Source organism: Salarias fasciatus, chromosome 1 (assembly GCF_902148845.1).
Source record: "Salarias fasciatus chromosome 1, fSalaFa1.1, whole genome shotgun sequence".
Taxonomy (NCBI): Eukaryota; Metazoa; Chordata; class Actinopteri; order Blenniiformes; family Blenniidae; genus Salarias; species Salarias fasciatus.
Window position 1 is genome coordinate 23,644,361 of NC_043745.1, and position 26,317 is coordinate 23,670,677.

At 41.8% G+C, this 26,317-nt stretch overlaps 3 protein-coding genes across 3 annotated transcripts in view; 1 reads left to right on the plus strand and 2 right to left on the minus strand.

Moving 5' to 3' along the window:
• Positions 1 to 8,965, minus strand: part of rras2 (RAS related 2) — a 28,270-nt gene extending 19,305 nt beyond the window's left edge. The window contains exon 1 of the mRNA XM_030089406.1: positions 8,557 to 8,965. Coding sequence (XP_029945266.1) covers positions 8,557 to 8,658 — 102 coding nt within the window. The 5' untranslated portion in view covers positions 8,659 to 8,965. The remainder of the gene's footprint in view (positions 1 to 8,556) is intronic.
• A 2,352-nt stretch (positions 8,966 to 11,317) lies between these two features.
• On the minus strand, positions 11,318 to 19,864 carry copb1 (COPI coat complex subunit beta 1). The gene is made up of 22 exons (XM_030091534.1): positions 19,729 to 19,864; positions 18,408 to 18,550; positions 17,791 to 18,020; positions 17,391 to 17,560; positions 17,181 to 17,295; positions 17,001 to 17,093; positions 16,773 to 16,910; positions 16,523 to 16,642; positions 16,105 to 16,212; positions 15,853 to 15,999; positions 15,587 to 15,732; positions 14,454 to 14,550; positions 14,209 to 14,369; positions 14,002 to 14,122; positions 13,691 to 13,918; positions 13,366 to 13,545; positions 12,749 to 12,893; positions 12,510 to 12,629; positions 12,264 to 12,409; positions 12,064 to 12,153; positions 11,776 to 11,931; positions 11,318 to 11,585 (listed from the first exon to the last, which is right to left on the minus strand). The coding sequence occupies exons 2-22, from the start codon at positions 18,496 to 18,498 to the stop codon at positions 11,526 to 11,528; spliced, it is 2,862 nt and encodes a 953-aa protein (XP_029947394.1). The 5' UTR covers positions 18,499 to 18,550; positions 19,729 to 19,864; the 3' UTR covers positions 11,318 to 11,525.
• A 4,118-nt stretch (positions 19,865 to 23,982) lies between these two features.
• The window catches only part of pde3b (phosphodiesterase 3B), a 43,151-nt gene continuing 40,816 nt past the window's right edge, over positions 23,983 to 26,317 (plus strand). The window contains exon 1 of the mRNA XM_030095789.1: positions 23,983 to 25,037. Within this exon, the coding sequence (XP_029951649.1) occupies positions 24,150 to 25,037 (888 nt within the window). The 5' untranslated portion in view covers positions 23,983 to 24,149. The remainder of the gene's footprint in view (positions 25,038 to 26,317) is intronic.

Genomic DNA, 26,317 nt, shown 5'->3' on the forward strand with positions numbered 1-26,317 from the left:
CAACATGAGGAGACGAAGCAGGAAGCATTTCATATTAAACAGCATTTAATGGCAAAGATTAACTGAAGACAAGTCAGTGTCAGCCTGTCTGCATCGGCTGACTTCAAATCACTGACAGCCATTCACATTGTGAACCTTACGAATGTATAAACAAATGTTTTTTATGTCTTTTTCAAACCATGTTTAAAATTAAAATATCATTTGTTAACTTAGATTTTAGAATAATATCACTTCTTGAAATACGTAAGCATGATTTTTCAACTACTTTTCATCAAATGACAATAATCTGTGTTAAAATGAATACAGAAAATGAACTCCCTTGCAGTTTACCTAAATTCCGAAAGAATCTCATCAATAGTAGATCAAACTGGATCATAGATCAAATCGGAGCACACCTAATACTGCTGTTCTCTCTTTTAGCGTCAATCTGCCCAAGAGCAAGGGTCTGAAGGTAGGTACTTCCAGCTGAGTCACTGCACTGCAAATGGGCCAAATTCACAAAGAAAATCCAGACTGATTATTCAGGATTTATTTTGTATTTCTTATAAATGACCTCAACGTCGCCAAAAAACAATTTGCAGAATTTCAAGCTTGTATGTTGTTTAACCTTTGAGATATGGAGGCTTTAAAAGGGTGAAATTAGTCTACAAAAAAATTGCTTCCCTTCTTATTCCTTGAAAATAATTACTTTCACACATGAAACAAGTATCTACTGAAATACTACATTACAAGTCGTATTGGAGATCTGATGTATCTGAAAAATTGAAAATAAACAAACTTTAGACTTTGTCTAGACTTTAAAATCTGAGTAGATATACAGTATGTAATGCTAATTTTGATAGAAAAGAGGGAACCTTTTTTTCTATCAATAGAAAAGAGGTTCTGTCTATTAATGTGATAAATTATGAATCACATTAAAGTTATTAAAAATAGATAATGTAGTTTTCTGAATAAATATAAGGTTGTCAAACTGTATGGTTTCAGGAGAAAAGAGATGACTTTATCAGGACTACATGTAAGATATATGATGTGATTCGGTACAACTGCTCTAGTTCTGTCCTGAGAAAGGAAACTGAAACTCACTGCTAAAGTGAACACCAGGGTCAAACTGGAGAACAGAGATAAATTAGCATATTTTCAGACCATCTCAACCACTAACACCTGCTGATCGGCACTGGATGTCATGAGGTTATCGAAGGGTCCTGCGACTGTGTATCAGCTTGTTGAGGAATCGGCCAACTCTACATAAGTAAAGCAGAGAAAGGCAAGTGTGCCCTGAGCACAGGTCAAGAGTCGGCTGGCTCTATGATTGCAAAGAGGGGAAAAAAAAACAAAAAACAAAACAACAAACTCTTTTCTCTGCTCGTCTCTCTCTCAAAGACACTCCTGTTTCTTTCATGTTGTTTTTGCATAGAAACAGACAGGGGAAGCAAAGTGAAATTTTAACTAAACTCTGATCAGTGGCGTCTTCTGGGGAACGTTGAGGATCACACCTTCGCCTCCAGCTCTCATCTCTGCTGCACTGAGAGCAGGAGATGCTTCAAACAGGATGAATGGGAGCGGGCTTCCAGAGCCTCTCATTACCGGCGTCATGTTGTTCTGTGTCACGATATCAGTGCACTTTCAAAATGATCAATATATTCATTCACCGGCTGTGAGAGGACCCCGGCCTGAGTGCTGCGGCTGCTGTCTTTGCAGGTACCGAGCAGGGCGTCATTAGAAAATTGAAGGCACTTGAGCAGCGCTGGAACAACTGAGAGCAGTGTGAGCGCTATTGACTCCCCTGATGACTCACATGCTTTTATTTATTTCAGTTTACCTTACTTTAATGAATCATATGTTAATACGCCTCCACGGCGCACGTGTCTTCTTTCTGCTGGCCCCAAATGTTCAAAGACTCTTTGGAGCTTTGCAAATGAGAAGCGTTCATTTGGGCACTTCTGACACACTTGGCATATAAATTTACATTATTATCGTTGCATTTAAGAAAAAAAAAATGAGTCAGATTGAACAGAACAATTTCAAGAAATTACTACTAGCATTTCTCTTGTGTATTTGGCATCGCATGTTCGAACCTTACATAGAGTCCTGCTTCTATTAAAGATGGAATCAACAGTCTAAACAAAATGTATTCAATTACACAAAAAAGCACTGTTGTTCAAAAAAATTCAAAGTATTACATTTAGCTACATTGTCAAAAGCAGAAATTAAATTTAACTGTATAAAAAAAAGTCTGTTTGCAGCATTTTTCTCAGACAAAACTGCAACAAGACAATTTGTTTTGGAAAAATGTCCTATAAATAAACTTGTTGGCTCCAAAAATTCAAATCAAAACGTACTGAATTAGTACTAGTAGAATACTGGATTTAATTACTATTAGTACTAATACTAATCAATTAATAGCCAATTAATACTACAAATAAAACTGTGGCTGTTCTCAGTCGCAAATTACGATTTAAAAGCAGACAAGTAGACTACATGGCACTAACAGCACTTAAATATTAACTTTCCTATACTTACACCCATAAAAGAGAGTTTCCAGTAATGTGAGTATTTGTAATTCCTTCCTTCCACGCCTGCTTATGACAAATAAACGTATGATAATAAATATAGAGAAGAAGCAGAATACAGCATGCTTACAAAGGAAGGTGAGCAACATCCATTGTTCAAGTGAAAGTGTGTGCGTACGTGTGTGCGTGCATGCGTGTGTATGCAGGTCACTGGATGTCACGGAAGAAGCAGGCGTCCTGTGAAAACGGCAGTAAACAGTAAAAAGAAGAAAGTGTGACTCTAATGGATTCATTCCTCTAAGTTAGAATTGCATTTTCATTTCCATTACACAAACTCACGCAAAGTAATAAACTCGGATTTGTTCTCGAATAATCGAACGGCCTCATCTTGTAATCGCATCTTTAATGTAAATTTAGCTTTTGCTGATTAAGAGTAGTCTTCCTCCCTGGATAGTCATTAGTTTCTCATTAGCTCAGAGCGAAGGGGATGGGGGGGGTGACGACCAGCTTGTCTCTTGAGCTTTCCCAGATGGGTGGGAGTATTTTAACAGATCCTAGACTCCCTTTAGCATGTGCATTCCTCTGGTGCACAGCAAGGCACTGAAGCACCAGCCTCTCTCGTGGCTGCAATCTCAAAGGCTAAATGTGACGAGGAGTGACTGGACGGTCAATAACGCTCAGCGTCACGCTCTGCAGCAAACGCAACACTACAGGTGCTCGTCGCGTTCGAGCATCCGTGACACATGCAGCATGGTTTTACCGCTCTGACACGCTCCTATCGAACCTGACGGCGACTGTGTGAAACATACAACAATAACAGAAGAGACTACAGCTGCCAAATTCACACACCTCGGCCGCCGGATCGCACAGCTGAACAAACAAATATAGGAATAATCACGTAGCTTCTGTGTGGCAAGACCTCCGCTGCTTCAGACCGATGAATAGTGCAAACCGCGCAGCCGCGATGAATTCATGCCTGACTCACTCAAGACTGTGTGTAGAAGTGTACATATGATGGCTTTTATGTGGCAACAGTCCGACGCTCACACAGGTCAGAACACAGCATTAATTATGTATGCTAGTATAACAGCACAGAAATAGAAAGAGAGCTACAGCAGAGAAAGCTAAGTTTTTCCTTAAATATATCTGGATATATATCTACGTATTGACATATACGCACATATACTGTATATGATATTCTCTATGTAAAGCAATAGGACGGTTTAATTTTCTTTCCCAAATGTTGTATAAAAAAATCCCCAAACAATTTCAACTCCAATTCCACTTCTTGTGTGTTGACGTGAATGTTGACGAGGACGCCGCAGAAAAAGAGCTGCAGCGTCAGCGGCCTCATGCAGGTGGAGTTCGGTTTGATGATTCCCGCTGGGAAACTGCTGTTTGTGAGTGGAAGAGTGTTGAACGGGAGTCAAATGAGGGGAGAGGGTGGGATTCGGGAAAAGGGAAACAGGGCACAATAACACTGACTTTGGCATTAAGCGAAGTGTGTGATAACTGTTGCTTTTAAATCTCCCGGTGAAACCGCTCCAGGAAAAAAAGCAAACGTGACTCTGTGGTCCCACCGTCCGATAGAAAAACGCCCGTCGAAATGCAAGTTACGCTTTGACAAGTATTTCTGCTTCTCAGCTGTGATGTACATCCGCATGTTTATAGAATCATGTAGGGCACAAACATCTTTATTAATAATAGTAATAGAATTCAGACAGTTTATGATTTCAACAGGTGCTGCATCACCAGCATTTTTGTGCTCATAAGTAAATTTTATTTTCAGTCAGACGGATCATTCACGCAGTGAATCTACATAAAGTACAAAGCTGACAAGGATTCCATATAGTTTGAAAATGTTTACATAAAAGCTACTTTTTGCTTATATATATTTAGATTTTTTTTGTTTTTCCCGCGCTCAAAGCACCTGTTTGAATATCAATGACTGGGCTTATTTACACTAATGGTGACTCCGCTTGGTGAGAAATCAGCAGATGATCCCCGACAGTACTCACTAAACAACGCAAAACACACACACACACACACACACACACACACACACACACACACACACACACACAAACACACACTCAGTAACAATTCTATCAAAGGTGATAAAGAAACTCCCCATCAGGAGCATAAAATATTTTATTTGCTCTATCATGTTGCATTTGACACATGTCTCCATAAACTGGGCTTTGTACCAATGCTGCAGATTGTGATAATGCAAAAGGAAGAAAAAAAAAAAGAAAGACCTTACTGAATCTCAAACACATGCACACAGTAACAAAAGCAGGCCAAAAAAACGGCTGAAGTAACCACCTGTGGCTGTTTTGGAGAAATGAAACAGCACTCTGCATTTTACTCAAACACTACAATCACTGCCATACCCTGCCTCCACATGCCCGACCAGGGCTGCACTTAAAACTGCATGCTGCTCCGCCGAACCTCTGCTTCTGGCAGCATCTCTCCTGAATGCCCTCATGTCTTTGTAGTCACAGTAGAAAATATGCAAAATATGTGAAAAGTGGGTGGATTCCAGTTGGAAGAAAGAGATCACTCATGTGCTCCCTCGGTAAACCCAACCAAGGTTTGACAAAAATCCTCAAATAATCTGCCTGGACTTGATCAGCCAGGATGTTTCCCACTCGAATGTGAATGTTCCATGCCGAGGGCTGCCGCCAAACTTATTTTAACAAGAATGTGAGCGCACAACGGTCACACTGCCGTATCACCTCATTGAGGTGACGCTTCATGCGAGACGATTCTTCGCTTACGCCGACTAAAGTAAAGGCAGCAGCTTTTTTGATTTCTATTATTTATCAGAATACTGATTAAAATTAAAAAAAAAAGAAAAGCAGCAATATCACCCCACATGAAGTGTTCACATGGGAAACATGAGTCATGGTTTCCCCGACTTGGAATGCTTCCTCCCTCACAAATGTCACATTAAACAACGCACTGTGGTCAACAACTTTTGTCAGATGACTCAGTTTTATGTCATCCCGGCGCTATTTCAGCTTGAGTCACCTGCCTGGCATGAGGGTGGCCAGCAGATCCAGGGACCTGCCGCTCTGCCACTGCCAGCGGTGTCATGCCTTATTATAACAGTTTGTCTTCAGCAGTTCATTCGGGACTCTTCAAAGTCTAAATAAAGTCAAATCATGATCAGAAAGTCAGCATCAGGGTAAAAACTTGTGTTGCTTTTAATGCTCAAAGGCTTCAAAACTGCAGTAAACTTCAGGATCACTGTAAACAAAAGATGAATTACATTAATACGTTTTTGCATTGTGAGACATTTTAAACTACATCAAACAACCTGTTGAAGCTCCTCATTCATTTCCTCTGTAAGTTTAATTTCAGCCGTTTTGTGTTGTCAGTTTCATCATTTGTATCTTGGTTTAATAATTATTCATATCGTTTGTTCCTCAATCTTCAAACTGAAACAGATGAGCTTTTTGTTTGGAAATGGTTTAAAATGATTAATTAAAAATTACAACAAATGCGTTGATGGTCTGGACACTATACTATTTCCATCTTGTGCAAGAGGTCTGTGAAGAGTTTTTTTTTTTTAATTTCAAGGCATTTCAAAATTGGTTGTAATTGAAACCCATAGACAAATCTTCACAACAAATCCATCTTTGCGCTTACTAACTAGCTTAATGACTAGTAACTAGAATTTTTGTGAGTCTAAGAAGCGTAACGACACAATATTACATAATATTACTAGTTGTACAACTGATTTGTTGTAAGTATTTATATGAGGCTCAGTTCAAACTGGGTAAATGTGTCATATTTTATAGCACATGTAATAACATTTTTATGAAGGACTCCATATTTTTGGCACAATACCCAACAGTAAATCTAATACTCTGTCACGATCCGCACCAACACCAACACACACGCAGTTCCAGCGATTCAGGAAGCAGGTCATGTTTTCCATACAAAACTAGGAGGTCCTAAGAGCAACAGTGGAGGGACTTCCTCTGCCAAAGGGCCAAATTCCACATGGTCCATGACCATTAACCCACCCAGGCTGACTCAGACCCCCCACACCCCCAAACACACAGCCTCCCATACGCCGCATAGTTCTCGGGGAAAGCCTCGACTTCACAACCAGCTGTTAGGTCTTTTCTGCTGGCAGACCACTTTCAAGAAACTTCTGAAGAGTGTGTCGGCTCTCCTCCCTCTCTCTCTCACTCTCTCTGTCTCTCTGTCTCTCTCTCTCTCTCTCTCTCTCTCTCTCTGTCGTGGCAACAAGCCAGCCGGCAGCGAGAAAAAAAACAAGAGAGGAAATTAACTGTGGGTGTAGCTGTAGCTCGCAACATTCATATAAAGAGGATGTTCGAGTAAAATCCAAATTCAGAAGATGATCGTACACAATGATATGCTTCACTCGCTCTCAATGCAGAATCAGCAGCAAGAGTTAGAAACTCTTCTTTAGAAACTATGATCATGCAAGAATGACCTTCACTGAGTTAGATTCTGAAAAAAAGGGACTTTTCTAGAAAGTCTGGAGTAGAAGATGCGGCGTCACTGATCACTATCAGGTTGTGAATCCACGACTACTGTGTCATTGTCGGCTTTGCGACTTTGAGCAGATGTGACGCTTCACCGTCCGTCTATATAAGCCGTGAAATTCTGCCGATTGACTGAATCGAGAAAATCGCAGGCTTTAAATTCTGCTCTACTGCAGGTCAGTAGGCTGTGGCAAAAAAAAAAAAAAAATTTGTGCCACAGCTATCTGATCCCTTTTTACTTGGTATGCAGTTAATGAGCTTTTTGAACCCTCATTAGACACAACTGCCCCCAACACACACACACACACACACACACACACACACACACACACACACACACACACACACACACACACACACACACACTTGCAAGCTTTTCACCCCCACTCTGAAACGTGTGCCAGCCCACTATTGTTTGACAGTGTGGAGACATGCAGCTGCCTGCAGTCTAGTCTCCTGGAAGCCCGAGCCAGCAGCAACACACTGACATGAAGGAGGGAGGGGGACACACACACACACACACACACACACACACACACACATACACACACACACACACACACACACACACATGCACGCTCTGTATGAAAGAGATTGCCCTTTGCCTTTGCCTTGTGTGTGTGTGTGTGCGTGTGTGTGTGTGTGTGTGTGTGTGTGTGTGTGTGTGTGCGTGTGTGGGCTTCTTTTGGGAAAAGGAGCCCTCTCCTAAACGACTATTATGAAAGCCTGGAAGGTCAGAGCGAGGCAGGCTGTGTCTGCAGACTGCAGGAATGCAACCAGGGACGCAGGGAGGTAAACTGTTTACATGCCTTTCATATGTCACACCAATGAGTTTTCAAAAGGGCTCCTATAAACCCCCCCCCCCTGAAGACAATGTCTTTCTGGGTGGTGGAGGTACAGGCTCGGTTTGCTGGGTCTGCAGGAAGTGAGCGAAATAAAGTGATCAGGGGAAAAGTCTACAAACTGCACAGAAAAGTTAATCCGAGTTGTTCTGGTTGACTTCCACAGAGCTGTCTGGAGGAAGAATTGAATTTTACTTCACTGATCTTTCTGACACAGACTAATGTGATTTATGTGCGTTACAGCATGCACACTCTTCCACTCCGAGCCTCCGGTTTCCTTTCTTTTCCAGGCCATTACAGACTCGACCTGCAGGCTTGTAACAACTTAGCATGTTCTCTAAATCCGCTGCGTTACTTTGCAGACTAAGTTCAACAAAATAGGGCAACTCGACAGCCCTACTTTCCTCCCTCTCGCTTCTGGGCAGCGGCTCGAAGCTGCAAAGTGGAAGTGCTCCTCTCGGAAACCGCCGTATTAAAGTGACAGTCGTCTTCTCCTCTTTTAATTCGCTTTTTTTATTTTCTCCCGCAAAGAGTGGCAGGCCTCGGTAAAAGTGGAGTGAGAGGAAACACACCCCGGTATGCGTTTGCGGGGTTCCCGTGTCTGGCCTCCCGTCCCTCTCTCCCTCTCTCGTGTTTAAAAGCCAGAGAAATCAAAGCCGGGGTGCATTCGGAGCTACTGACCTGGATAAACTGGATGGTGAGGGCAGATTTCCCGACGCCGCCGCCTCCGACCACCACCAGCCGGTACTTCTCCTGCACCGAGCCGTCCTTCCAGCCTGCCATCGAGGACACCGCCGCCGAAACACCCACTTCTCCCCCTGTGAACTGAAGAAGAGGCCCTGTGGTTGGAGACGCCGGATCGCAGAGAGAAAAAGAGGAAAAAAAAAAAATTAAAAATTAAAAAAAAAAAAAAAAAGCCCCCGGTCTGCGTCGGTTGTTAAAGTCCGCCCTGCGCTCGGTGACAGACGGAGACGGATCCCGGAGCTGCGGCCGCCTGTCCGTACGCCTGACCGCGACACGGGCTCGACAACACTGCGCCGATCGAGATGAGGAGCCGATAGTAGGAGCGATCAGCCAGGCCAGTACTAATGTCTGGCGCTAGGGGCCCTTCTACAGGCTGTGTGTGACTGCCTGACTCCCCCCTCACCACCACACACTCACACACACTCACACACACACACACACACACACACTGCAGCCCTGTCCTGAGACAGCACCGTGCTCCCCTGCAGTCATGCAAAGACAAAAACTCTGCAGAGTCCTGAAAATGTGTGCTCTAACAGTGATCTTCAGCTCAATCACACTGAATTACAGCTAAAAGATGCAGTTGAAAATACAGTGGTTAGCTCACTCGCCTCACATTGAGGGGTCTCCCTGTTCGATTCCCAGTTGGGGAGCCTTTCTGCGTGGAATTTGCATGTTCTTCCAGGGGTCCTCTTGTCAACTGTGTGATTGGTAAAGTGATGTCTCTTAATCAATAGTCCCCAATCCTGGTCCTGGAGATCACCTGTCCTTGGTGTGTTAGATGTCTCTGCGGCTTCAGCAGACTTGAATACAATGGTTTGTGTTCACCAAGTTACTGAGGAACAGACAATTCATTTAATCCATGGAAAGGTGGGATCAGCCCCAGTATCCTCAGTCGGACAAAGCAATTTACAGTAATTCATGATCAATTAAGTCTAATTGAAGATCAAATGTTTTGAAAATCACTTCATACCTGAAACTTAATACTACTTAATTGTCGTAATATACTGTATTTGAAATTTGTTACTTTCAGTAATCACAACCAGCTATGGGGTGAAAATAAATGTTCTGTATATTGATTCTCAACATGCAAAATTTAATTTTGAAAGTATTAATCTTCTATAAAGTGAGATTTTATTTTCAGTCTTGAAATCACAGTGCCATTGTAGGATTTGCTGAGTTATTGAAAATCCTCTTTCAGATCCTGAGTGGTAAAATCAAATCAAATCAAATCAAATCAAATTTTATTTCATATAGCACTTTTCATATTTATAAAAATGACGCAAAGCGCTGAACATAAAAATAACTTTAAAAGGTATACAATCGCATCTAAGTTCCTCATCATTAATCTATGAAAACGCTTCACATTTTTGTCTGAGGTATACTTTTCACAATGAAGTTACATTTCAGTTTGAAGGTGTGATTTTCCCTCATTGTAATGAAAACTACACGCGATCACGTATATATGAAGTTCGACAAATATTGTATTTATACTGAAGAGATAAATAACCTGTTAATCCAACATTATCGACATTTCATCATGTCAATCACCTGTCATAAGAGGTCAATTACAGCTGTAAAATATACTGAACAAGGCCTGTCTTTGCTGTGGCGCCATCTAGTGTGAGAAGATTATGGTGAATTTCTATATTTTATTATACTTTAGCCCAGGTCTTATTAAAACTTTGCACTCACTCACATGCCCGTATGTGAGAAAATTAACACTTTAAAAATCTGTGTAAAGCTCTGATAAATTATATATTTGTGCAGAATTTCTAGCAAATACTATAAGAAAATTCATTATAAACACCCTAAAGGAAAATGGTTTGGTCAAGGTATTAAAAAAGTAATAGATAATAGTGTAAATTCTTTTAAAGTCATTATTTACACGCTGCTCAACAGATTGTTTAGAAAAGGAGTGAGTCTTTGTCAAGGGTGCCAACTCAACTCTTAAAAATAGTAGAAGCGTCATAAAAGACACGACTGAAGCCTTCGCGTTGAGTGTTTTGCCCGTTCGCCACACAGAAGGACCAGTTGACTGTACACAGTAGCCGGACTGCCACAGCGCTGTCCGAGAGCCCGGTATTTATTTTCACAGCTGAAGGTCTGACCTCAAAGCCACCTTTCAGCCTTTATCCAACCCCCCGGAGAGACAGATTTTACAGATATTGCAAATGTGTGACCGTGGCGTTGACCCTTAAATCTGGCCTACTACCAGAAAAGTCCCTTCACTCATAAATTATAAACAGAGGGGCAAGTGAAATATGCAGGCCGGTGCCAGCACTAATCCATCTCCATCTCATTATCACAATGACCACAGAACTTGGAGACGGGTCTGAGAGAAATTGCAGAACTACATTGTATTATCTTTAAAATAAAAAAGCATGTCCTTGTTTAGGATAACGTATTTATGATATTGACAGTTTTGGGGTTCTGACAGAATAAACTGATCGCATTTTCACACTGTGAGAAGTCACAAGAGGAATCTGAGGAATTCTCATTAAAGCCTGGAACTGTGCAGCTGGAAAAAAGCAAAAGTTGCCCAACTTTGGTCCATAACCACCTTTAGATAACAGAAATAATTACCTTGATATCAGTGACTAATGCGTGCTAATTCCATACAGAACAACATCACACGAGAAGGTTCTCAACCTCATATTTTACAATTTGCAGCTTTGAAGACTTAATCAACACAATGTGCAGCACAGTTTTGACATTATTTAATACATATGTTTATTGAAAATTAAACAGGACAGAAAAAAACATTGCAGAGATGTAGTTTTCAAAAAGAGGTGATGTGGAAAAAAAAACAAAACAAGAGCACAGAAGCATCTGACCATATAGAGTTCTTAATTTTACTGCGATGAAAAGGCTGCGAGATGTACGACGGAGGAATGACGGGTGTTTCAGACGTTCGCCTTCTTCTGGGAGAGGTTGATTTTGTCGCCCAAGCTCAGAGCCATCCCCTGTGAAACACAGCAAACACGTATTAATCACTTCCAGTTCTTAAAAACATTTAATAAAGTTATGTGCGATGTCGATTCCGATAGATCGTCTTGAATAATCTCCGCCTATTAAGGTCAGATGTTTAGAATTCAGCTCAGTCCTTCCTTCTCGGATTCGTGGGGGCTTGGGAGTGCGGCAGCTGTGACCCACCTGACTTTTGGCCCTGATGCGTATGTGTCCGTTGACAGGCGCCTCGGGCCCCAGGTGGATCGGCTTCTCTATGCTGACATTAGCCAGGGCATCTTCTCCAAAGATAGAACGGGCGTAAAGGTTGGCCGCCATGAAGCCGCAGAAGCCAGACAGCGCCTGGTATGTGAGGCAAAGGAAGGAAAATTGAGAAAAACGTATGATAAGACGGCATCATCGATGAAGGGCTTTAATCTAACAGTTTACCGATCTTCTTTAACAGGGCTCTGAGCCGTTTGCTGTCATACAAACCTTTTCAGGAGTCAGACACTTCATATTGGTGGACTTGAGAATATGTTGAAGGTACTCATTAAGATCGGTGATGTTTGTGTTCACCGTCACCTGGAACAGATAATAGAAAGCCATCAAGGATGAGCTTTAGTATTTCTAAATATCGTGAATCAATTTGCTGATTTTAAATTAATTTTGAAGTATTACGGCAAAATGTCTACCTTGTTTTCCCACTCAAACTCCGCCCACATCTGTCTGAATTCAGCGTCTGTGCAGGAGGCTGGCTGGATGTAGTCCATGATGTCGATGTGGATGTCGCTCAGGACAACGCAGTTCCTGTCACTCGCCGCTCCCGACACGTCATAAACTGAAGAAGAAGAAGAAAAAAAATCAAACATCCACAACAAGCCAGCTGAAATCTCAAAAGGAGAACAAACCAGATGTGTTCTCATGTTAAATGCACTCACCTATGTTGCCAAATATAATGCCATTCTCAGTAGACGCCACCTTGACGTTGGCCTTGATGTTAGCAAAATCATGAGGGGCCAGAGTTAGAGGCGAAGGCTTTTCCACCAACTTCAGATCCCCTGAAGGACGAGAGAAAAACAATTTCAGAATCACAGCAGCGCAAAAACGACTGAGGTCAATAAGCATCACAGCAGAAGAGCATGTTTATTTAGTGAGGTGGAAAATACACAAGACTTACCTAAAGTGGCCAATTCCAGGGTGCAGTTCTGAAGGGTGTCACTGGTTTGGTTGACCACCAGCACATCCAGCACGATGTCGTACTGGTTGACATGAACGTAGGCTTCAGCGTACACGGGGTCCGAGAAGCCCGTCAGCTGGGTCACCTGGGTAGGACCAAGTGGAATTAGCATTTTCATCACAACTCCATAAATACAAGGCGCTAGTACTCCATAATTAAATGAACATATGAAGACAAATAAAGCTATCTACCTATTAATCAGTAATTCTGCTTTACATCAGTGTTCATAAAGCAAAGCACGCTCACAAGAAAGCAGAGCACAATTAACTCAACTTAAAGCAGAAAAAAAAATCTGCACTTCGATAAATAAACAAGACATTTTCATACTATTTGCATAAAACAAATAAATGAGAGTAACGGTTTTCCTTTCCTGTTTGCAGTCATCCTCTGAGGCCTCAGGAAAGTCTTAAAATATTCACGCTTAAGCTTCATAATATTAAAATCAATTTATCCTCCCAGCTGAGACTCTCTCCAAACGAAGTCCGTGACCATTGAAAGCTATTTTACCCCTCAAAGTGATGAAGTTTCACTATATGGTAACACAATGGCACACACACCTTGTTGAGTTTTGATGCCAGAGGATCAGCGGCCTCCTTCCTCTGTGTGTTGCCCATGGCGGCCAGCAGACTGAGCTGGAACTGGTCCTCCTTGGAGGTCATCTCGTTTTTGGCTGTGAGCTGCATGAAGGAGATGGGATCGTCTGCCTGCACGGTGACGTTTCGCTTCTCCGACTCTTTCTGCGATCAGAACGAGACACGTCCGTCATCTTTTCAGCAGAGCGAAAAAAAATCATACCACACCAAAACACAATAAAATACTGATGAGCGAACCCTTCTTTCTGATCTGTGACGTGCGTTGTGGCACAGCTTTGTTGGCCGTTACCTTCTGGGACAGCTTCTCCTCCTCCAGCCTGACAGTCAGCATATGTGACAGGGATCGGCGGCACTCCTTGTTGAATATGTCGTTCATCAGCGGCGAGCACTCCGACAGGACCTTGAGGCACAGCGAGATGCGATCCACGTCGTCGTCCGTAATCGGCTTCTTGGGCAGAGAGGACTTGCCCAGGTGCAGCACGGTGACCATGATCAGCATGGCTTCTGCCACAAACGACTGGAGCGGGGGAAGAAAAAGGAGGGATTATGGAAACCGACAGTATTTCAAATACCAAAAAGGATCTCTGAAGGACAACTTACATTCTGTTTCTTTTTGTCGGAAACAATAGCAACATAGCGCAAGGCCACTTTAGTTAGGGTGGTGGCCAGGGAAGCAGCCACAAAGAAGTCTCCGTCCATGAGGAAGCCTCTGAGTGGAGGTCTGGGAACAACAACGCCTCAATCAAGTAAAACGGAAAGAAACAAAAAAAGAAGACTTACAGATTCCCAACTATAAGCAAGCTTTACCTGTCCTCGTCTTTCTTTGAAGGGCGGGAGGAGCTGAGGGCGCTCTGTGTCACGTAGGTGCCCATCTCTGTCACCAGCTTCTGCGCTGGAGCTGCACTCACTTCTTCCTCTGGCTTCACTTCACCCGTCTCCTTCTTGATCTCATTCTCGACTATTGGGATCTGCACAAATGGGAGGCAGGTGCGAAATAATTGTGACAAATCAGTTGAGCTTCAGCTACATCTGAGGAAAAAGAGCGGGCATACCTCTCCCAGGGACCTGCGCACTTCAGTCATCACACTCTGGATGTCGTCCTTGGTGCTGCAGTACTCGCCCAAGATCCAGAGGGCTCCTCTGTAAATCCTGGAGATAAAAAAAAAAAAAAGACAAAAGAGAAGAGGTCACAAAATTAGACAACAATCTATTGAAACAACACTCCAATGGTCTAATCTGAAACCGAGTCATACAGGAGGAACGTTTAGTAAATTCTAAACTATTGAAATGAACCACAGCATCATTCATCAACTGCTTAATCTGTTATTCTTCAACTAAGTGTGCAAAATATAAGGCTTCACACTGAAACTGGTAATTTGGGTTGTGCCACTTTGCCATCCACACATCTACTGGTGAACAAGGGAATGAACAGCAATTGCTTTTTTTCCGGTTTGGCGATTCAGAGATTGTGAGTTTGTGTGATCGAGGCCCTGTTCACGCAATGTTTTCAAGTTAAAATGCTAACTTTCGTAGTTTTGGATGTTTGTTTCAATGACAGCTGCGTCTGAAGTCACTAAATTTCAAAAATGATGCAGAGAACCTGCCGTTGTGACTCCATGTGACCAGAGAAAATGCAAATTCTCTGAAATACTGAGCACTGGAGTCACCATTAAACCAATGTCTGAATGTGAAACTGTTCAGAATGACAGCTGAAAAACGCTTTTTTTTCCGTTTCTATGCTGTTTAAATATGATCCTGAAGTGCAGGGGCCACTTGCTGCACTTGGATATAAAACTGTGCTGTCTAATGGAAGGATCGAACATACAGCACTTTGCCGCAAGATTTAAATCTCCAACAAGTCATTTAGAACTCTATTCCGACTTTTCCCTCACCGCTTCTCAGAAACGACAGCGTACGAACAGCAGCACCGTTGACAGTAGTAAAACAGATCCAAAACACGATCATGATACAGGGGCCCGACCTGAGCCTGATTAAGGGCTGTAATGCACAACTTCACTGGCAATTGAGCTTCACCAGGTTTGTAAAAAGCTACTGACTTCTCATTAGCAAGAATGAAGAACACGATGGTAAACAGTGTTTCATTAACAGCTGACTGCGACGAGCCTTTAACGACTAATGACAGGATCTGTGAGACAGACTCCTGAACGAGCTCATGAAGCCTTACTTGACAGTTTTGATGGAATGAAAGACTTCCAGCATCTTCTCGATGATCAGGGGTCTCAAGTTGTCAAACCTCTGGATGGCCTCCCGTACAAACTCCAGCACGTCGGCAGCGGCTGCCTCATTAGTGTCACTCAGGAACTCCATCAGCTGGAAATCACGTCAACACAAACTCTTAACATTTGGATCTCTGTTCAAAAAGTGATATTCATTCTTGAAACAGAATCTGACAAGTGTCTTCATTTGGATGTATGCAAAGTGGAAACTCACCACTGGAATGACATTGGCTGCCATGTCAGGGAAACGGACGCTGCATGAGTGGAGCGTGCGCACCAGGAGCTGCCTGTATTTATCGGTGTCTTCGTGCTCGGTCACATTGTTTGTCTTGATCACCTCTTTCTTCAGAACAATCACCAACTGGAAAACGCACGCGTCACAGTTTTTAAACTTCTTATAGTTTCTCTCTGTCACCAAGTAATAAGAAATGAACCAAGAGAGGAACAGAATGTGGACGCGGCGCACCTCCTCTACATTGCGAGATGAGACGAGGTCCAGCGCCAGCTGCAAAGTCTTCTTCCTGACTTCCAGGTCAGGCGTGCTGAGGACACGGAGAATGTCCATCACAAGGTCCTGGGGAAAAGAAAAGACAACGCTTTAGTGTCAACCCATGTAAAACGGTCTAATATTGACTACTATACTTTCTGCTGCTGTTGAACGACAAAACTAACTTTCATGTAGGCCAAAAAGCAGAATGAACAGTTTTGCTAAAGGCTCAACATTTTCAGTTTTTTTTCCTTCCAAGCTTTTCTCCTATGTTTGATTTATTTCTATTTTTTCCTATTGAAATTCGTTCTTTTTGGAAATCCAAAACGGCCCTTGTCGTACAAGAGCATTTTAATGACTGACTGTAAAAGCTAACTAGTCTCACAGTTTATCGTACCTGGAGCACACGCTCATGTGTGGGATGCTCCTTCAGTTCAATCAGACGATCAAGAACAATCAGCTTCACGTTGTTGTCGCTTTCCTTGATGATCAAATCAATGTAGCACTGGGCAGCAGCCTGAGGTCCAACAGAGAAAACAATGCAGAAAAGTGCAAGATGCAAATAAATCACTGGAATAAAGATGGTTCTGGACATAAACACACAGGAAACGCATATATTCTGAGAACAAAAACACTTTGCAATGTACCTTAATAGCTGTGGGAGCGCTGGACAGGGTTACAAGAGTGCCAGCAGCTTCATATTTAACCGCTGGACTGGAGGATTGCAGCAGATTGTAGATGCACCGGATGAATCGTGCACGTTCGGATGGATTAGCATGACAGACCTGACAGAGAGAGAAAATATCAAGAGCTCAAATTATAAATCATCACTGATCATATAACACAGAATGACATCAATTAAAGCTGTAACTCACTTTGTAAATCAGCTCTACGATGACGAGCTGCAGGATGTCGCCAAAAGTATGAACCTGGTCGATACATGTGCTGAGATAATCCAGAGCTCGGTCCTAAAACATGTTGCAGACATGAAATGAGACTGGCTTAGAAGAGAAAACACCTCAACAAAAAGGAAGCCCTGTATTCCCGTTACCAACCTGATCGGCATGAATGAGCATCATGAAAGCATTTCTCTTACAGCTGGCATCTTTCTCATTCACAAGAAAATCATGGATCAACTCTGGAGCGTCTGGGATGAGGTGCTCAAAGTTCCTGGAAAAAAAGAAAGAAAGAAAATTGTTGTCGTTTGCTCACAGATGGAGCGTGACAGAGTGAAGACACAATGGAGAACCATGAGCAGCTTGTACCTGTAGATGGTGTAAATGGCCAGGACGGCGTTGCGGCGCACGTAACTGTGACGGTGTTCCAGACAGGCCCTGATGGCCGGCATCAAAGGCTCGAGCAGCTCAGACTCCTTCAGCTTGCACAGGAAGCGCAGAGTGGAGCCGCGGATGAACTCATTTGGATGTTGCAAGTCCTGAAATCGACAAAAACACACAGCTGAAGTATGTTTTTCAATTCTCAAGAATAAATTTAGACTTCCCAGACGTAAAACTCTTCTGCGTTTATTTGATCAAATCAACATCCATAAAAAGATAAGATACCTTTATTTTGCTACAGCGATACTGATACAAACATGTCATTTGGAATGTATTTTAAGTATTGTGATTATGTTTTACTGTTTGAAGTAATTCTTTGTGAATGTACCTTCCTGTAGGCATCACAGACCAGGATCATCTCTTGAAGCAGCTTGCCATCTGGAGTGGTTTTGGGTACAATCTCCCAGAAAACCAGCAGAAGCTTCTTGATGGTGTGGTCTTGAAGCGGCAGCACAAAGCGAATGATGGTCATCAGCAGCCCGGGCAGCTTCTCCCCATTCAGGATCATGGTGATAACCTTCTTCAGGGCCTCAGTCTTTGCCTTGATTTCCCCCTTCTCTGTAACAAGATGAACACATTAAGATGCTTTTTAACTGATTCTGTATGTCGGATTAATCCTGAATCAAAATAATTTTCAAAAGAAATGGATTTATTAGCAAATTGATATGCTATAATTTCTTGACACAAATGCAAAGTTTAACAGATGATTCTTTAATTGCAACACTTTGAGAAATAAGCCTCTGCTATAACGGTGGAATAAATGAACAATGATTCAGAAAAAAAATACTTATTTTTGAAACTATACAAATATTACTGAGCACCACAGAACAAAATCCAATCTTTTTCTCTCACTTGTGGTTTATTTGGAAAATGAAACAAAAAAAAAGAAAGAAGAAAAACAATTTTTTCATTATAGTTTCTTATTCTGAGATAAAAATTGATTACCTAGATCAGTTTTCAGGCTGACTTCAGAAGGGGGCTCTGAGTCAGAGGCCACATTGATCAGCGTGTAACACACATTTTCTGCAGCTGTCATTTTGCTGCTGGCTTTTTATCCGTTAAGAGTAACGCCACTCACTGGATGATGCCTGTAACAAACAGAGAAACATCAAGTCAGGTAAATAATGGGAAAATATTTACACAGACACCCAAAAGTAGCAAGCCTGAAGAAATTTCAAGGTGGAAAAAAGCCCAAGTTCTGTATAAATACGCAATGGTGAATGTGGTATGTAGAACACTTTGGGATATCATTAGGTGAAAAATGCATTTAAAATTAATCTCAAAAAAGGACATAGTCCTTGAAAAAAAAATCACATGACGAAGATAAAACAGGGAGCAGCAGGTATGTATGCTTTCATCCATTAAGAATTTCAATTCCATGCCAATTGGTGTGCGAAACTGCAGACATCTTATCAAATCTGTCAGGAACAAATTTTGCAAAGAAACAAAGTGGATTATTTTTTCGCATTGTGTGAAGATGTAATGTGTGGGTGCAATCCACCAATTGCGCTGCGCAAACAATGGATTTGGATTATATGTGCAAAGATTCGTCGCATTTTACCAATACAAATCAGCATGCAATGGTTGCGAGCGATCGCACAGATTCATACTTTGCAGAGTGTTAATATGGCAGAAAAAGTATATTGTATAAATGGGTATTTTCCATCATCAAATCTTAGATGGATCATTTACAATCATAACAATTCTGTGTTAATTTTTGAAATGTGAAAATTTCACAAGATTAAATAAGAGCAAGATCGTGCCATATCGTTGAACTTACAAAAAAGTTACGTGACTACCGTAAGAGGCTGAATTTGATATAACAACACACTATTGACATGGTTAAGACAGGCCCTTGCGTTTTCAGTAGCTTTCCATAGTTAAACACAATTTGATTCCCACACAGAGTTGACAATGAGTCCAAGAAGTAAAAGTTACAGTAACGATAGGTTGATGTAGCACAGTGACACGCAGGCTCTCGCCACATCGCCACAAATCGAGTCACCTGCGACTGCACAAAACGGATGTTTGGCAAATTTGAACTTGAACGCAAAGGTGAATATGTTGTTTGTCCAATGAGATACATACAACACATTTTGTTGTAGATTAAAGTGACCACCGATCGTTAGCTAACAGTTTAGCTCCGCGACGCTAGCAGTGAAATGGAGGACAGTAAATGTTAGCTCGCTGTCCTTTCACTCGTCTCCGTGGCTCAGAAAACAAAATACTCCACGGGTCACAATGAAAACTAATAAATATAACCTACCTAACGTGAAGACTGTTATATCCCGGGGTGGCCTTGGAGGTCCAGTTTACGATATTTACATGCGTAAAAGCTCTAAGACGAGCAGTCTCCTCTCGGCTCTGCAGCGCTTCCTGTGACGTGGAAGATCGCCGTCTGAGCCACATCACTGCTACGGGGCCCCGCGAGGCTCAAACGCGAGCGCGACATCCGGGATCATCACAAGTAAACACAACAAGACACGCAAATAAACACCATTCAGAAAAAAATCAGGGTACTTTGAATGAAAGCGGGACAAATTAGAATCTTATTCTTAAATTCTTAAGTGATTAAAACAAAACTATGAACAAGGCATAATACATAAAGTTGAAAATTGATCAAGATATAGGTAATAAAAAAGTGCAATTTATTTGTCGGTGGAAAGCCTTAGCAAATATCGTTTAAGCGTTTTAGCCTGATTTAAAAGAAGTGTTTGTGTCATTGGTCCTCAGATGTTCAGATGAGGAGCATAAAATTAAAAGCTGCTTCACTTTGCTTCTGACTCTGGGAACAGATCAAACCTCTTTCTGAGGGCCTCAAGGGTCTGAATCTACAAGTCAGCCTGAGATGTATTTAGGTCTTTGACCATTCAAAGCGTTCTAGTCAAAAAGTAAGATAAAGGCAATCCTTTGACACACAGACAGCCACTGCTGAGATTTAAGGTCAGGTGTAATGTGCTCCACCCTCTTTGTGTTGGTAAGAACTGTTGCTGCAATGTTCTGGATGAACTGCAACTGTCTAACACATTTTTACAGAGATCTGTAAACACAGTGTTACAATAACAAAACCACCAGTACAACAGGGCATTATACAAAATAAAAGTATCGTACAAAACACACAGGGTGGCAGCAATGACTCACATACAACCATGAAGAGGCCCAAGATGACAAATTGATTAGCTTTTTTTTTTTTTTTAAGAGACATAACAATTCCACCTTAGTAACCATACCCAGGTATGGATGATGGAGAGGAGAAGTGATTTTATGAAAAGACAAAACAATTAGCAGCTCTAGATTAAGCCTTATGTCAAGACTGGTTGGCATTGGAACAAGGCTGAAAGATACAAACTACAAGACACAGGACAGCTAAAAGAGATACAAACAACCTAAAAAGTCATGGAACTACCCCAAATACAGGTTAAATTTTGAATCTGATAAGATATGATATAATACAAGATGGTTGTCACTTTAGTTTTCTCAAGTATAAAAAGAGAAAGGCTTTAATTATTCTTCAAATGTAAATTATGACAAGTGAAGCATACACCTAAAAAATAGGAAAGAGTTTATATCACAACATTATGATAACTCATTTTGTTTGATAAATAGATATACTTTTTTTTAAAGATATACTATTGTTTCTTTCAGACTTGGTCTCTATAGAAAAAAAAAAAAACCTGACTGAAATCTCACCAGCAGGTTATAAAAAGTGATTGATGTAAAAAAAAAAATAAATAAATAAAATTAAGAAAAGAAATTCATTCATGTCAGGCTTTATATGTAGTTGATTATTTTTGTCCTTCGTGAGTACAGACTTAATTCAAACTCCATCATTATTCCTGTGCTCCCCTCTGAAAAAAACCTTCCATAACAGGCCTAAATGACAATCAACCCAACTTCAACTCTACATAAACACCATCATTCCTCAAAAACTAGTGGATAAACTAGATGCTCCTGGACTGGGATTTTCACTGTGTTCATGGATTTTGGACTTTTCTCAGAAACACACCACTAATGAGACAATAGGACAACACAGCTCCGCAATACTCACTCTGAACACAAGAACCCCACAGGGCTGTGTGTTGAGCCCCATCCTCCCACGGGTCTCTCAGGACTCCACCTCATCAACAGCTCCAACTCCATTATTAAATTTGCCAACGACACTACAACACCAACACCTCAAATTTGGTCAAAAAATCCTAACAGAGACTCTTCTTCCACAGAAAGTTGGGCCCAACTTCCCCAGGACCTGATGCTCAGCCTCTATCAGAGCATCACTGAAAGCATCCTCACCAACTGCATCCCCTTATGGTTCATGAGCTGCACAGCGGATGAGGAGAGGGCTCTGCACGGAGTGGTGAAGGCAGCCCAGCGTATCATCAGGCAGGAGCTCCCTCACCTCACCTCAACACAGTCTGTGCCAGCAGACCGGGGAAGAAAGCCAGAGACATTTTTATGGACGCCATACACTCCGGCAACTCCCTCTTCCAGCTACTACTATCTGGGAAGCGGTTCAGAACAATAAAGTCAAACACAAACTAACTCTCAGAGTGGTGGCGCCTGTCATAGACCGGACTCGGACACACAACACACAGCCCACACACACACACACACACACACACACACACACGCACACACACACAGACTGTGTGTGTAACCATCCAAATTAAAGGATTGACTTACACCCTATACACATCCACCTCAGCTGCAACTTCACACAGTGAACTGTCACACAATATGCTACCTATTTACACATTTTATTGCTGTCTATATTTGTACATTTGCCTACTATGATAGAAGGAGAAGTCATTGGCAATTTAATCATACATAGTTTGATGACGACACAAGTTTTCTGATTTGATTTCTGATTCTGTTATCTCCAACGGCTGGAAGAAAAAAAAAAGAAAAAGAAAAACTCCCAAAATCCAACTTACTAGTAAAATAGATTTTAAAGGTTTGCAGCACCCTCCTGTGGAAGGTCAGAACGCCACACCAAGTGAGGAAGCTGAATGAACCTCGGTCTTAAAGCGATCCTCCTTAAAAAAAACTTAAATCCATTCATTATTTTAACTTTTTCATCACTTCTCTCAGCTTTCATGGCAAGCAAATCTCTGTTATACATGGCTGATATCCGTGGCACAATTGATTTGATATGATTGTTTGGTCATAAAAATGCCAAAATATTTTAAACATACAATAAATTGCTGACCCAATTGAACGTTTCTGGTTAAAAATGCCAAATATGTAAATAAAACTGATGCGTGAACAGATGTTAAGAAATATGCAATTGAAAATACTGACTCTAATATACAATCAATTTTAATTTGGGGTTTTTATTTATTTATCTATTTATTTATTGTCTTACAGAACTCACGTTTTTTTTCTCTAGTGCAGAACATACTTTGTCCCAAAATATCCGTTTTTGGATGATGGAAGGAAACCCACAAAGGGAGACCATGCAAACTCCACACATGAAGCCCTCACATGTGCAAACATGGACTCGAGTCGAGGAATATCTCATGATGAGAAGCGAGAACTACTCTTATATCTAAGATTGTTCAGTTTTACTGCATTTATACGATTTAAAGGACATTTGCAAAATTAATGTTTGATATTTACTAGAGCTGTGAGAAGTGATGTGGCTTCTTATATGGCACTTTATATCAATATTTTATTAGATTAAACCAGATTTATCACATCTATTATTGAAGGAGGGGCACATGCAGCCCTTTTGGATCTGGAGAAGGATTGATCAGTAAAATAACATCATGATAATCTTTGAATATTTATTTTACAGGAACTTCTTATGCTTACACTTTGTTATTACAAACAGGTATGGGTACATTTATCAAGAGTTGACATCTAAGTGACATTTTCATATGTTGAACTTCCATAGAAAAACTACTGGAATTTCAATAACATCTTATTTTTAGCAGTGAGTCGTGGTGGCCCAGAGGCCAGAAAAGTAGATTTAGGACCGGGACTTCCCAAGTTTGAATCCCACAGTGGAAAGGTCATCACTACACAAAACCTTGACCCTCATCAGTTCCCTGAGGTGACTGCCCACCGCATTCTATAAATAGGATGTGGAAAAAGGAAATTTTGCCAACGGGATAAATAAAGTATGATTAATTCTGTTGTTCTACAGCATTTCCATTTTTTTTTTTCCAAGAGTGAAATTTCCCTTAAGTACAGCATTTTCACTGGCACAGAAATCAACAGTAATCGATAAACAAATGGCAGTATATTGAAGAAACAAATCCAACGGTTTTTCAAACCTGTGTTGAGCCCATGGGCCTTTTCTTTGCCATCATTGTTTAAACCGTTCAATGATGTTATTGATAATGAAACTGCTTCCATTACGCTGTGTGACTGTAAGGGTGTTGGTATTAGTTTCTGTCAATAACTCTACACAGATGTGAGTCTTGTTGACTGGTGGTGGAGGGGAACTTGAACGATTTGGCTGTGGGTTGGTTCAGAGCGCTGCGGTACCGGTTGTGTCCTGTAGGCGGCGGCAGAGAGCCCGGTTTGTGTAAAAACAACATCTCACCTTCTTTCTTTAGTCCAAGTGCTGGAGCACGTTTGAGTGACCATGGATTGCGTTCGCTGTCATGTAGTTCAGCGTTAACACGGCGTGAATATCGGCGGAGGGCCACTTTCGCGCGGATACGAGGAGCCGGAGTCGAAGCCATGGCCGCATGGGAGGAAGGAGAGGTTCTGCACGGCAAAATAAGGCACCACGACGGAGCTGGAAGTGTAAACAGCTCAGAGGGCTTCAGGAACGGCTATGTGAAGAGCTGCGTCACCCCCCTGAAACAGGACCATCAGAGGGGCTTTTTCTTTAACGTGTGCAGGTTTTGCAACGAAGACATCCTCAATTCGAAACTCCTCAAGGTCTCTGCCCTGTACGTCGGCGCGATAGTAATATTCGCGGTTTCTTTCCTCATTTCTAGGAGCTTGCAAAGTGACTCGCCGTGGGATTTGCGGACTTTTTTGTCGGGCTTCTCCCAGTCCATCAGTCCTCTGTTCAGCATAGGATGTGCTTTCTTCTTTCTAACGTTTTACCTGCGGAGGAAAAAGAAGGAGAGCAGCAAGCGTTGGCTCCTGTCACTGCCAGCATCGTGTTACCTCGGGGATTTTTTGGTTTTGCGGTTCCTGCAATGGGGAGAGGACCAGCACCAGATGCAAATGGTGGGCAGGTTGTTATTCGTGTTGGGATGTGTGGGTCTGCTCACGCTGATCCCGACGCTGAAACTCAAACACAGTGTCTTCGTACTGCTTTTCGCCAGCGTCGTGTGGCTGGTGTCTTTCACAAGTTTGAGCGGTCTGCCGGCGCTGCTCAGACCGCTCCTCGCCTGCTTCGCGGGGGTTTCGGGCTCCCTGTTGGGGCTCTGCTTTGACCGCTACTACCCGACGAGGGAGCCGCCGTGTGGGACTCCCAGCGCGGAGGACAAGGTCCCGGTGATCAGACCTCGGAGGAGGTCCAGTTGCGTTTCACTCGGGGAAACGTCGACCAGCTATTATGGCAGTTGTAAAATGCCCCGCAGACCCTCGTTGCCCTGCATATCCAGGGAGCAGGTAGGTCTTCACCCCCCCCCCTTGCAGGACCAGGTCTGTTGTTGTTACACAGCAGGGCCTGCACAGCTCAAACCCAGTGATCGACCCATCATAAGTCATCTGAAAAGTACATTTAAAGTACCCCTATAGATAACAACATGGTGATCACTCTATTTGGTTCTTGTTAGCTATCAGTTTAAAATGTAAATCTCTGTCAGAACCACAACAACCACTTTTTTTTTTTTGCACAGTTGCTTCAGTTTGTTATTTAAACGTAACGAGCAAGTATGCATAAATGTTAGATTTTTACCTTCAGTATTCGTTAATTTTCTGTTAATTGTATTGCAATATTCCAATGAATAGATAGACTTGAACTGGGACAGAACACCCCCCACTCCCCCACACTCCCCCATAACCTTGTATGTTGTGATTGGTTGTTGTGGGATTTCACAGGCAGTCAAAGGTTGCAGTTATTCAAGTCAAACACCACTGTGGGTGAAGGTTTTGTTCAGGTTCACAGCAAACTACTTCCAGTTCACTGCTAAGTGTTTTACTGGCTTATTAATTTCATATAAAATGTCAGCAATAGAAGCAGTCTACTCATTTACAACATTTCTTGTATATCAAATAATTGCTCTTAAAAAAGTTGTGAAGTAGTCATGAGGAGATAATCAATTCAACACAAGCACATGTATTTGGAGAGAAGGAAACATAGTGTATTGTGAATGATTTAAGAGGTTGTTTATTTTTTTGGTGAGTGTTTATGAAAACGTATTAGTTTAACGAGAACTGTTTGCGTGTTTGTTAATGTATGACAAAAGATTTTGCTTTAAATTTACTTCTCAGGCATTTAAGACTGATTTGACTGTATTTACAATACATTTAAATTAAATACTTTTTTGACCCAAATGGAAATTCAAGAAAATGCAAATATCCATAGTCTATTCAGTATTCTTATGCGATTCTTCCACGTATGATCTCTCAGAGATTTTTGTTTACATGTTGAGGGATGTTTATTGATTTGGCTAGTTTATATAGTAGATAATCAATAAAAGTGGAGTGCACACACACCCTGCTGGCAGAATAATAACAACCAGCAGCAGAACCAGTGATGTGACCTCAGTGTTCACACTTTCTCAAGCGTTTGTCTCCATCCGTTTGTTTGTGCACGTAAAGCTGCACAAGCTGTGTTAAAAACCAGTCTGCTTACATACATCTGCAAGCAAAACCCCCGCAGGTGATGCTTCTCTCTCCTTTGCTTTAGTTTGGAAAACCAATATGCCTGGATCAAATGCTAGCCT

Excerpts from the sequence above, each read along its gene's own strand:
- copb1 (XM_030091534.1), bottom strand. The coding sequence starts at position 18,498 with ATGACAGCTGCAGAAAATGTGTGTTACACGCTGATCAATGTGGCCTCT. Across the intron at positions 17,094-17,180 it reads TGCTCATTCATGCCGATCAG|GACCGAGCTCTGGATTATCT; the intron begins GTTGGTAACGGG and ends AACATGTTTTAG. Across the intron at positions 11,932-12,063 it reads AGTGTCTGACTCCTGAAAAG|GCGCTGTCTGGCTTCTGCGG; the intron begins GTTTGTATGACA and ends CTCACATACCAG.